At 33.0% G+C, this 13480-nt stretch overlaps 3 protein-coding genes across 4 annotated transcripts in view; 2 read left to right on the top strand and 1 right to left on the bottom strand.

Annotated features, from left to right (window-relative positions):
• LOC144843046 (guanylate cyclase soluble subunit beta-1-like) overlaps positions 1-13480 on the top strand; it is a 181051-nt gene that overhangs the window by 49260 nt on the left and 118311 nt on the right. The gene's annotated exons all lie outside the window — the stretch shown is intronic.
• Positions 1-13480, top strand: part of LOC144843044 (guanylate cyclase soluble subunit alpha-2-like) — a 171326-nt gene that overhangs the window by 108476 nt on the left and 49370 nt on the right. The window lies entirely within an intron of this gene.
• Positions 1734-12096, bottom strand: LOC144843083 (L-aminoadipate-semialdehyde dehydrogenase-phosphopantetheinyl transferase-like). Its single transcript, XM_078699769.1, has 6 exons — positions 11981-12096; positions 10879-11036; positions 10463-10706; positions 9804-9922; positions 9203-9424; positions 1734-3313 (listed from the first exon to the last, which is right to left on the bottom strand). The coding sequence occupies exons 2-6, from the start codon at positions 11020-11022 to the stop codon at positions 3173-3175; spliced, it is 870 nt and encodes a 289-aa protein (XP_078555895.1). The 5' UTR covers positions 11023-11036; positions 11981-12096; the 3' UTR covers positions 1734-3172.

Genomic DNA, 13480 nt, shown 5'->3' with positions numbered 1-13480 from the left:
TAGTTCAATTAATGATTGTAATCAACGGTTGTGTGATGGTCAAAGAGAAAACGCAGAGTGCTTTCAACTATAGAGTTATTTTCAAGTTCCAAGTAAAAGATAAACACTAATCAATTCAATTACTGGATTGGTCTACAACGCTCGAGATGAGATATGGATGGTAACCATAAGTGGTGGTATGGGGATTATCATTATATTTACAAAAAGAGCATGGATTTTGCCAAAGAAAATGTTTTTAACAAAAATTATAATTAATAATTATAAACCATATGCCTAATTTATTTACACATGTTATTTTGTACGATGCCTCAGATCCATCACACATTAGTTGGTAGAAAACCAAACCGATGTATCACATGAAAAGCATGGCTCGCTGGCTCGCACTTTAGCAATACTATAATATGATGGGTTACTGAGACAGTAGGGTTACGGGGTAACTAGACCGCAGCCTAGAACACGTAGGAGGTCGGGTGTGTGGGTTGATGATAAAATAGTAAAGTTGCTAAAATCAGTTTAATTTCATGGATGTAATACAGTTCGTCTGAGATTTTTTAACTTAATCTAAGGTTGGTCTCGATACCTGCAAGGTGGCAGGGTAACTAACTCGCTGTTATATTTGTATTATGCAATTAGGTGGTGGGTGGTTGTCGTTATTTATGTGTAAACTTTTACACTCGTATCAATAAGCACACACGGACCATCCAATTTTTTCTAGAAAACAAACAAAAATGGTAACAAATTGCAGACGTTGTGTTCATTGTGCGCATGCGGGGACTTTGTGACGTTTTCCCTCAGGTTCCAATGTCCAGCGACAACCGACGACATATCGATTGATCTGACCTAGGTTGGTCGTCTGAAATCGAAAATTCCCTATGTAAAATTATCTCAGATACAATGTTGACTGCAGTATTCGCACGATTCGGTAACGTCTACAACAGCATTCAACTTATCTTCCTGAATTTTGTTTGTAAATAGGTATAAACCATCAGAAAATGCATATTGATTTTCAAGAAAATTGATATTGATGAAGTCATAAGAACTTAAAAACTCGAGTTATCTGCATTTTCAAATGGGCCGACATATTCAATAGCGCGCCCTCTGTCGCTGTCTGCACGTTTCCAAATATTTTACTCGGTTTATGGAGCGCATTTTTTTCATTCTGTACAATGTCCAATAATTGGACTTCAAAATGATACGCTTAAAAACAAACCTTTTAATATGGCACAAGAAGTGTAAGAACTGTTTAAACTGAACATTAATGCAAATATTAACTAATAATTTATGTGCCTGATTTTTTTTTTTCATTTTCTTTTAATGTTTATCTAAAATATTGACTCTTTGAATTAAATTCACTAATTTTTAAAGTGGTTCAACATTAAACTAAATCTAAGAGAAAAAATACAGTAAAGTGTATAAGAACAGTGAGAATGATAGGAATTAATTATGAAACATTACAACATCAATACCATGTGAAATAAATCGTTACTAGTAGAGAGGATACACACAGTGTATTAATATACATAATCTGATCCAATCTGTAAAACAGCTGAAATAATGAAGATTGATCGATAAAAATGTTGATATATGATTCTAATGGAATGTAGGCCACATTGTATTTTACGAAAATAAACTGTACTGATATGTATGAATAAATTAAACCTGTCATTTTAAATACCAACATATTTAAACAATTTAAACATTTGAAGACAATACATAAATGAAACAAAAATAGCTGTTTTCTTTATTAATAATTTATTCATAAGTGACAATGCAAAATCAGAGCTTTTGGATGAAAATAGCTCTTTAAGCACTATGTCTTCTCCTTCATGAAGTTTAGTTCATTCCCGCTTCTTGGTCAGCCACTGGTCAGCCCCTGGTCAGCACACTGGTTGTTTTTGAGTGGTGTACATGGGTCATTATACTGTAAGTACCAAACTGCCTAACATCTTTTGTAGAGTGACACAATATGTACATCAAAACAAGAAGAAACACTAGCCTAAACTCTTCACAGTTGAAAACAAAAACTTCACACATATAAACACTCTTATAAATCTTTAAATATTAGTTTTGCATAAAATCTTTATTATAAGATAAACTGATTATAACAAATATATATTATTGTTGTTCATATTTAATTATACAGTATAGTGAATCACTTGTTCTTCTTTGAGAAGGGCTGGCGTAGTTAAACATAGTTATAACTATGTAGACAGGCCTGGAGGTGACCAGTGACTTAGACATGCAGACAAGTCTGGGGATGGTCAATGCAGTGGTCAATGCAGTCACATTTAATACCAGGCCTGATATGGCCAAAGTAGTCATACTTTATTTGATCACTTTCTACTTGGCCCTGATATGACCAGGCCATTACACTTGAAATCTTGACAAGATAGACTTAGCTACTACTGGGGCTTGCTACGGCTAGGCAGTTTTACTACGTCTTGATGACAGATTTAATTACCGCCCAGCCACGATATGGCCTGGCTGTTATACTCAATGTCTTGATAAAATAGACGTCTTGACGACATACATTTTGGCTACTTGGCCCTGATATGGCCAGTGCAGTTGTAGTGTATTTGCCGTCTCGACGACAAAGTGTAGACTTAGCTACCAAGTCCTACTATGGCCAGTGGAATTATAATTGACATCTTGATGTCATAGTCTTCCAGGCTCTGATATAGCCAGGCTTGGCTACCAGTAGTCCTGATACAGCCAGCCTGCTATATTCGATCTCTTGACGACATCACTTACAGTACAGTATCACAGGCCCTGATATGGCCAAGCCATTGTACTTGACGTCTTGACTATATAGATTTAGCTACGAGGCCCTTGCATGGCCAGTATATTTTCACCTGCATTCCAAAACCCATTTCACACTTCACAGGTAAAGAGCTGTCAGTGATTTCAATTGCAGTCATGGCTGCATTACAACATAGCAGCTTGCACCAGAGTTGGCACTGCGCCGAGCCGTATACAATAAAGTCATTTTTGTGATTAAGATTATGGATACTCAGAAATAGCTTATCTCATAGTATGAACACAAGCTTTTTAATCTATGAGTATTATCTTTAAAGAAATGTACTAAGAAGTGATGGATTAGTTGATAGATGGTTAGTAGCACAGTATTCCTTAAACTCTCATTTAATAATTAAAATAGATACCATGGTTGTCTTCATTTTCGTTGGGGTTTGTCCTTCTTCTGGTTGAACACCTCCCAATATTGTTCATCAGGAGGCAGAATAGGTTGACAACTAGTCGATAACTCAGCAAAAGTCAAATGTTTAAATTCAGGAACTATAGAGGGCTCACTTTCCTGAAAGATTAAAAGTTGGACAATTTGGTTGTCAAATGTATATTTTTAAATTTAAGATGGGATTATGTTAGTAATTCACTCATCTCATTTGATGCATTAAACAAAAGAGCGAGTAGCAGTAATATTAAATCTGGAATCAATACAATCTAAACTTGCTCATAAATCTACAACAATGCAGGTTACGTGATCACATAGAGATTCTATTAACATTACTAATACACAGTATACAAGATAAAACAAATACATTACTGAAACGAATGACAGGCCTTCACTAATTTTTTTAAAAATTATTCCAAATATTAGCTAAAAATTGTTTATATTTTTAATACTGTATGGAAATGCTCAGTGTTCAAAATGAGATGGTATATGCAATTAGTATAAAAATTAAAAGATATTTGTTATAGTGTAATGTTAATGAAGTATGTTATACCATTCCCTGGATATACCTAATGTACATACTTTTATTGTAGCCATTACAATTGAAAAAATAAGAAAAATGACATTATGACTAAATTTGCATTTAGCCCTTCTTTTTGTTCGTGTATAAACATCTTCAGAAAAAGTGACACTGACAGTGAACTAATTCTTAATATTAAGGAGGATTTTGCCAATTTTATTTTACAAGAGAATTTTCATGAAATATAAAGGTGATATATAAACAATCCGGATTTTCCAGCTCAGTAATTATGGCAATTAAACAAGGGAAATTAATTGAAGCACAAGTTTTCAAAATATAGGACAACTAAACACCAAATAAAATACATGATAACACATATTGCAATTCCAAAGTTCATCAACTCAATAACTGTAACTATATAAATACAATTAGAAATTTCACAAACCAAATAATTGAAATCTCTAGATTGTCATTATCGAAAGAACTTGAAATAATGACTTGAATTATTTCATAAATGGAAAATTATAGAGCAGATAATTTGCTCTAAAGCTTTGTCTACACTACACAAATTTTATGTGACAAAAAAATGTGCCCTAATATGGACATTATGATCATAGCACTACCATATTTGTGCATATCTATCATATTTTTTTGTCATAAAGTTTGATAGTGTATATATAGAGCTTAATAACTGACAATAATAATAGACAAGATTTTATTATATTTTACCTCTGCCAAGGAGGTATATGTAATCGGTCACGTGTGTTTGTTTGTTTGTTAGCAGGATTACTCAAAAAGTAATTACAAGATCTTTCCTAAAATAAAAATACAGATAGATATGTGGTCAAGGACCACTCCATTAAATTTTGGAGGCAATCTGAATTACGGTCCCAATTCTGGACTACTTATAAAAATTATTTTCAAACTTGCTAGTGTTAAAAGACAGGAATTTCAAAAGCCGGTGAGCAGTCGTAAAGTAACAAGTAAACTAAAATTGTATTTTCTCGAGAACTACTTGTCCAAAAAACTTCATTTTTGTACAAGAGGCAAGAATTATATTTTGTGATTTGTAATTTTAAAACATAATTAGATTTAATGTACAAGTTTGTTTATGCAAGTAGTTTAAAAAACCCTATTTCTTTTCAAATTCACTCGTTTGTTTTTCACGTTTCCGTTCTATTGTTATTCGGCTGAAGCTATTGTTAGTTCAAAGGCGGGTTACATAACCTGCTTGTAGTGAAATTAGCCTAAATAACGCACAGCATTAAGACACACACTTTCCGGTGACTAAATCTGATATAGAAGAATTTTACAGTATGCACTCTCGGAGTGGCTTTCTAGTTAGGTATGTGTATAGTTAGAACAAGAGGGAAGTGAGTGTCCAGTAATGAAACGACCCCTTTCTTTTTTGTTTCTTTTTATTTCATTTTTATTTATTTTATTTTATGACAGTTTGGAGACAAGTCTCCCGGAGAGGATAGATAGTAACATAGCCGTTAAGGCTAGTGGCTAATTCAAAAACAGTGAGTTTGCATTCACTGTTGCATGGCTTAATGAAGATTTTTTTTTCACAGAACAATCAGTTCTCATGCAAAAATAGTCAGGCAATAATTTAGTTATAATTGAATTATAAATATAAGTGTCTTCAACATAAAAGGTTGTTTTACTCAATTAAGTACAGTATTCTATCGACAAATTATATTTCAATTACTATTTAATTGTATCAACCATTTACTCTAAATATTTTGCAATGTCCTTCAGATAAAATAACAACTCAGCATTGTTAATAGAAAGGGTCGGTAAGAGATATTCTTGTCGTAAACCAACATACATTAAAGTTGAGGATTAGTTTAGGAATTGTCTTTAGTATGACGCAAACTAAACCCATGGTACTAATACCATTAGATGTAGCCACTCAATGTGGATCATTCTTATGCATTACTCAGAAACGTTTCTTGAGTGTTATAAATTTCCAAGTTATGACAGCACAATTTGTGTTACGCTACACAAATTGCTGATAGTTTCTTTAGCTATTTGTTTCGATAGTACAACTTGTTTACAAAATTATGTGGCAAATGAATAAGAAAGATCAATTTGTTTCAAATTCTCTAATTACTGTAAATACAAAAAGGTTGTAAAAAAACTATGATTTCTGTATAGCAAACTTGGTTCCCACTAGGACGCAATGACAGAAGCCACTTAATGCAAATAACAAATTAAAGCGTGTGACATCACATTTGATTGGTCAATTTGCTTGCATTGCAGCTTACATTCTTACAATCAAATTGCGTCGTAGTGGGAACTAAGCTTAAGTTTACATAAATTCAAAATAAAAAATATTATCTAATTTTAGTAAAAAAAAAAAGGTTCCAGAAGATAAAAAGCCTAAAAAATAAGCATAAATTTGTTTATAATAAAAATCATAATGTTGAAACTTTCTATAATCAAATAATACTCAGTCAAAAATACAAATGGAAAGACAATATAATACTTTAAATGTACAAGTTACTGAATTATTATACTCCAAAAAAATGCAAATACCAAGTCCATTAAAATGATTTCAAATAGTGATACTTATGAGGTAATAATTATGATATTTGAGAAGTCTTTAGTGTTTATAGTACGACAGTTTTATAACTGGCTGTAAATTATTACTTTAATATTTCTTTAAGTAGGATGCATATTCACAGAATTCACAAATTATATTTGCGTAAATTACGATAAATTTATTTGTTTTTCTTTTATGGTAAAAATTAATTAAATAAAGTGGTTTAATAAAACTTAAAACTTTATAATTTACGGAACAAATAAAAACAAAAAGTAGTTACTGATTAACTATTGACCCAATTTATAGGTCCATTGATTAATTAGACTCAAATGATCTATAAACAATGAAGTCACAAAGTCTTTTGTTTATTATTTAAACAGCCAAGCATTTCTATGAAATGTTGGTGATTGTGTCACGCCAAATTAGGTTCCACTGCAAAATTAGGTATACTGCACTAACAGTAAACTATTGAGGAATTAACATGAGTAAACTGAGTCATCATGGCGAAATAATGTTGCGGTACACCACGTATATTTAGTTCTAAAAAGAACTGTTGTGTTTCTCAATGTTTCACCTCACTCTCGAGGATGATCAAAGTATATTGATAGAAACATCGAGAAACTCAACATTTCTTTTCAGAAGTACTGTAGATATATGTGGTATTTACTGCAAACTTTATTATAACAAATTACACTTTTTTGGGTTGGGCACCTACATATATTATACATAAGACAAAATAGAGAATTTTGTATAAATAAAGAGCAAGCTACTGTACAGATGTATTAAATGAGACAAAGGTTGGCAGATAGGAATTGTGTTTTTGTATTCTACCCTGGACCTTCTCCATGATCTAGCTATTTTCAAAATTCTGTATATCCAGGCATCTCATTAATTATCATAGAGAGTGGATATATTTAATAATAAGCTTAGTTTACTCAACTCGAAATGAAAAAAAATACCATAATTGCTAAAATCTTATCAATAGGTAAAGATTGCACAGTATAGTTAGTAGCTTAGAGGTATTATACTCGCAACAATCTGATCAAGTGCTAGACTGATATATCTTGATATTTTATAAGATTAAAAGATTAGGATAGAAACAGCAATTGGATATTATGCAAAATGCTCAGACTACACTAATCAGTTCAAATGAATAATGTACCACTGGGTACTAGTTAAAAATAGAAAAACAAATTATGCCTCTATTACTTATAGCTGATAACAGATGAGGTTTAAGCTGTTGATGATGTGTTTTTGATAAAAAGGTAGAGGATTAAAAATATAAGCTAGATTATGATTATGAGTGCTGACCTAATGCTGAACTAGTGACCTGTGACCTTATGAGGAATTGGATTTATAAACACATACATAGCAACAATCTCCCGGATTACAAAGATAGCTGATATTTTGATATGTTTTTTGTGCAATATAATATTCAGATGGGACGTAAAGTTCTTGGTCCTGAGTACATACAGTGCAAACTTAGTACACTAATCAAAAAGAGTAGAAGATTGTCTTCCGGTGGGTAGCTGCTGCAATTTTGGCTACTGTGTGTCCATAACGGGCCTGGTTCCCCAGTTTCCAGATAAGCTTGAGAATGATAATAAATATAGTATATTTAAGCCATTCTACGATCATTTGCTGAAATTATTGATTACCGTCAAATAGCAACCATGATTACACTTGTCACAAGGCATTGCCTTTCCTGGTCTTGATAATATATAGAGGGCAGTGTTATTTCTTTTAGAAATCTGATTGGGGGGTTTAACAACAGATGTTGGCATTATGAAACATAACTTATTATAAATATCCACATTTTAATATTAATTATTTTAATAATAAAATGAACTTTGATTTTCATCAACAAACTTTTATCCTTTTGTGAGAAATAATTGACTATTATAACAATACCACGTCACATGTTAATTGACTCCATTTCATCTGAAAACTATAGAGTGTGCACTTGCTAGTTTTGTGACATTTAAGAGATTTAAGAGGCTTAATCATGTGACATAATACCTACATATATGTTACACTAATGATATCAAGTTTGTTTGTCATAAATTAATTTTAATATCCAATGATGTGTTGCGTCATCGAGGGACTTTTGCTAATCAAAGTTGACCGAAATATTAATCTTGTTATTTAAACAAAACTCCAGATAAATTGCTAAATGATATCATTTACGCATGGAAATGTCTCTAATTACGAAAATATGAAATGTAGTCGACATTGCTTTATATGTTGTTTACTATTCTAATAATACACCAAAACAAAACAAAAAACTTTCAAAATACCAAATGACAACAAGATGAGATTTGGAAATCATTATTTTCAGTTCAGAAATATTTTATCATTACAAAAGATCACGATGAGCTAACCAAAAATTGTGTGTACGCATATAGTCTGTTGACCCTATACTCTCTGTTCTTCAATTTTTACATCATTGATATGTAGAAATGCATGGAAGAAGAATTAGGACGTAAAATGACCTGAATGAGTAAGCATCAACTCAAACATTTCTAAAAAGACTTGAAATGCAACGTTTTTGAGAAGTGTACATTATACACGTATTAAGCTCTGTCTACACTATCAATAGTGACTATCAAACTAGTGTGACAAAAAAAAGTGCCCAAATGTGGTAGCGATATGACCAAACATGGTAGTGATATGACATCATCATGTCCATATATGGGCACATCACATTTTTTTGTCACATAAAGTTTGATAGTGTAGACAGAGTACCTGTAAGTATAAAATATATAAGTGGTGAACTTTGAGTTTGCTGTTGGTTCGGAAAAAACCTACTGCAGTATGGACCTAAAGTCTACCAAAACGGTGTTGAGGAATCAATTAAAGTATCGCATCTCAATGTCCCTGTATTAATTAACAGGATACTAGGTCCTCAAAAGCTCCCTAACCTCCTAATTAAAAAAGTACTTACTCCTCCACATGGTCGCTTAAGAGCAACAGCAACAAAGTGATTATCATCTAATTTAGTTTCCTGAAATTTCCACTGTTCGGCTAGGCTGCCATCCAAGACCAGTTTTGTGTCTGTCGCAATTGTGCCAGGGGTTAAAGTGATTGTTTCTGGCTTAAAAGATATTCGCTGTAGGTTAAATCCCAAGCCTATTCCAATTGCTTTTATATAACTCTCCTTCAAACACTGTAAAGAACAAGTAGCATAACATTTTAAAATGAATAGCATTTTATTTTTATTATTTTATATTAATTACAGAATACTTAAGCTCTGTCTGCACTATCAAACTAATTTGACAAAAAAAGTGTGCTGTAACCAAATATGGTAATGATATGCCCAAATATGACATTATCATCTCCATAATTGGGCACATCACATTTCATTGTCACATAAAGTTTGATAGTGTAGACAGAGCTTTATTTTTTTCAAAACTTATGTCATGACCTGCTGTTTTTACAATGAACAAATTTTATTAGGTCACTGGTTTTGTGACAATGGTCTTTTTTAGTGTAGTTTATGTATATTTGAATAGTTTCAATGCAAAATGCTACAGCAAAAACTTTACCCAATGTCTGTAGAACATCTCCATCTGTTGTTTATTTGTCCCAGCGCCTTTAATTGTCATCCATTCTGCCGGAGTAAACTGACGATTCATCAAACGAAAATACTCATCAATTCGCATGTCTAAATATAATAAAATATAAATAAATATATTTGTGATGGGTTAGTAACACTATAGTGAGCCCTCTATCTATGTTGATTTTAAAGAAGGAATATATTAATGGATGGAACTTATACAATAATATTGTTGTGAATAAGGACAGAAAACCCAATATTATTGATTTATTTCTTCTTAATCTATATAAACCGAGTGAATTCTTCAGTCTGGTCTTCCTATTCTTTTCAATCTGAATAGTGAAACAAGTTCTCATGCATGCATGTCATCTTTTGTAGGGCAACAAGAGTAAAATATATTTTTCTAAGATACAAGTGCCAATATGGCACAGAAAGGTCTTGAACACAAGGCTCTCTCATGTTAGTTTGATATCTATATTTAACTTTACGCCATACTGCTCTCTTTGGTTGTACTAACAAAGAATACAGTATAAAGCAGTAACCAAGCCTCAGCAAAGGTTACACACAGGTTCAATTCTAACATCCCACTGGTAAAATTCATGCTCAACCTACAACACAGAATAAACACATTTTAAATCACAAACTTACTGGGCATCTCCACTTTCATAACATCAATACCACACTCCCAACTGGATTCAACTGCAACCACTGCATAATCCCCTTGGTGAGAGGCATTAAAGTTGAAATTTGGCGCAAAACCTGTGTCAACAATTATGTTCTTGTCCACTAAGTACGGTTTGCCCTTGTCAGTTCTAGCTAACTTGATGTCTTTCCATGATATATCCGTGAACTCTGGTTCTGTTATTACTTTTCTTAAAAGTAACCTTCCACTCTGTAATATGAAAAAAATATGTTGATTCTATTTATTTCTTGTTTATACTTGGTAACCTTTTTAGACAGTACAGATTATTTAAGTAGTGATATGACATCATCATGTCCTATGGGCACATCACATTTTTTTGTCACATAAAGTTTGATAGTGTGGACAGAGCCTAACAACTAACCATAGCAGCCCTAGCATCATTAGCAAAGTGAAACTTTGCAATGCGATCCTTTTCCTCCTTCTGTATACACCTTGAGGCTAACATCCATTCTTCTTTAGTTGGCTTCCAGGATCCAAACCGAAAAGCATATCTGACACTTCCCATATTATCCACCTGTACTGCAAAGTATAAAATAAAATGTTATAATTTCAGGTACATAAAACTTAAAATAAATGTCAGACTGGGTAGACTCTGCCTTAAAATGAACTTTAGGCTGGGTGACATGAAATGTAAACCTCACCCAACTCTGCTTACATGCACTATGTATATTATACAATATACCGTTATAGTCAGTACATAGGCCTATGTTACCTTTTCCTGGACAAAATCTGGAAAATGGACTTAATAAAGCTTACATTCAAGGAAAACACAAAGAAATATTAATTCAATAGGAATAGGGAAATTATCATGAGTCAATAATGCTACCAGTATAATTAATGCAAAGTAGTGGAGAAATACCATGAACAATAAAAAAAACTATTTTACAATTCAAAGTTAGTAATTTATGCTGGTGGTAGCCTGGCGATGTATTGAAATGAGAGGGTGTTATGCTAGCTAGAGAGTAGATAGTAATTGGACATCATGGGCCTATTTATTTGTATTGTGATACTACTTGTTAGTTTAGGAGGGTGGGCTGACTGAACTGTATAGGCACGCCTGGTAGTACAGGCCTAGCCTCTAGGCCTAACAGACAGTAACTTAGACAGTAGGCCTCTAGGCTAGTACTAACCTAGGCCTAGTAGTAGCTAGTAGTAGGCCCTCTACAGTATGTAGCCTAGCTAGTAGTAGTAGAGTAGGCATAGGCTAGGAGTAGGCTAGCCTGGGCATGAGAAGAATAGTAAGTGCAGGGCCTAGCCTTGCTACGTAGGTCTAGGCCTATGCCCAGCCCAATAAATACAAGGTAGGCCTAGGCCTGGCTCCAGCCTCTATTGAGCCGCATCGTCGTCCCTTTCGTGGTGGTTGGTGCTCACACTCACTGACACTGGGACTGCTGTCACTTGATCTTGACTTTGACTTATTTATAAGAAAACTAAACAACATACTAAACAATTATTATACCCACCTATTGCTGTGAAGATTTCTTAGCCTGTTATTCATAATAATTCATTAAAACCTAGCCCAATATGTCAGGCAGGCCTAGGCCTATATTTTATATTTGTTAGGCCCAGCCTGTGAAACTTTAAAAACAACAAAAACAGCATGCTTGAATTTTGATCGTCTGCACATAAATACCATTCTGCGCATGATCTGTGACCTTCTCTCTGATTGGACGAAAGTTGAAATCAATACGTACCTGTACTAAATGCCACCCAGTAATTAGAGAGATAAGATAAGACGCACTTTTAGTTTAAAACTTCATTTTAAACTACATTGCAATTGTTCCATTTTACGATACCGTTCAATTCTTTTTATATACGAGTTTCTATTATGTTTAACAACTTTGAAACTGAACAAGTGTGACAACTTTTTACATGTTGAATTAGGCCAGGCTTGTTTTATATAACATGTGTATTCTATGCTTCCAAATTGACATCCATTGATGTAGAATACGAAAGTTCTTACACAAATTTATAATATAAGTCGATATTTTAAAACAGCGCCATCACTGAAATACGGTTTGATTATCTCAATTCTTGCAAAATAACAAAGGAATTTATTTGAATTAAACTGAAAGCTGTTAATTTCAATGATAATACAAAAGAAAGTTGTTAAGTGTTTAACTTTAATTGACAGTAGATCTATTTAGCTAACGGAAAGATTTAATGTAAATAAGGCAACTTAGCAATCCAGGGATTTCCTGAGTTCGCTGCTACAACACTTTTTATTAAATAGAATTTTTTTTTGACGGCTTGTTATAAAAGTTATAAAAATGACAGCACGGAAAAATAAATGTCAAATTTTAAAGTTTGTTATCAAATCGTCCACTTCAACATAATATACAATTATAATGATTGGCATATGAGAGTTGACAGGGATCGTTTTGATTGAAAATATGTAAGTTAGAACTTATCATAAAAATAACTTGGTATTAAGTTACTTATTTTTTATGACAAAGTATCAACAATGATTTTTTCTTTTTACTTTTATGTTGGAGCGCGCGTCTTCCGTGGTGGTGCTTTTGGCTATGAGAGGTATGATTAGGGCTGCTACTACTACTACTTCTATAAAACGCCATGTGTGCCAAAATAATTATCTTTTTACTAAGTAAATCACTGCCTAGAACCTAGCTAGCCTTTCCCTGTAAAATGATTTATGTTGTGTAGAACTACTGTATGCAACAATACAGGCTCGTGCATTTTCTCTCTGTTTATGGAAACGTACTAGAATGTCCCTATTCCTCAGAAAAAAAGGCATCACAAACATCACATATCCCATTTTCCCATATCAAGCAAAACACAGTGGCCAGTAGGCCTACTTTATACTCGGGGGTTGTATGGGTAAATGTTATCCCTCTATCTGAGGATTCTATAGACATGTAGTCTCCCAAATTTTAATTGACAAGTTTTAATTTGTCATGCAACCTGTTTTCTTTTGTAACGCCAAATTAGATCGCATTACACGT

The sequence above is a fragment of the Antedon bifida genome, chromosome 5, assembly GCF_963402885.1.
Source record: "Antedon bifida chromosome 5, ecAntBifi1.1, whole genome shotgun sequence".
Taxonomy (NCBI): Eukaryota; Metazoa; Echinodermata; class Crinoidea; order Comatulida; family Antedonidae; genus Antedon; species Antedon bifida.
Note: the sequence above shows the minus strand (reverse complement) of the source record. Positions and strands in the feature narration are given on the sequence as shown.

Coding starts and splice junctions, on each gene's coding strand:
- LOC144843083 (XM_078699769.1), bottom strand. CDS start 11,022: ATGGGAAGTGTCAGATATGCTTTTCGGTTTGGATCCTGGAAGCCAACT. Junction 10,707..10,878: donor ATGATGCTAGGGCTGCTATG/GTTAGTTGTTAG, acceptor TTCATATTACAG/AGTGGAAGGTTACTTTTAAG. Junction 9,923..10,462: donor TATGAAAGTGGAGATGCCCA/GTAAGTTTGTGA, acceptor TATTATATTTAG/ACATGCGAATTGATGAGTAT.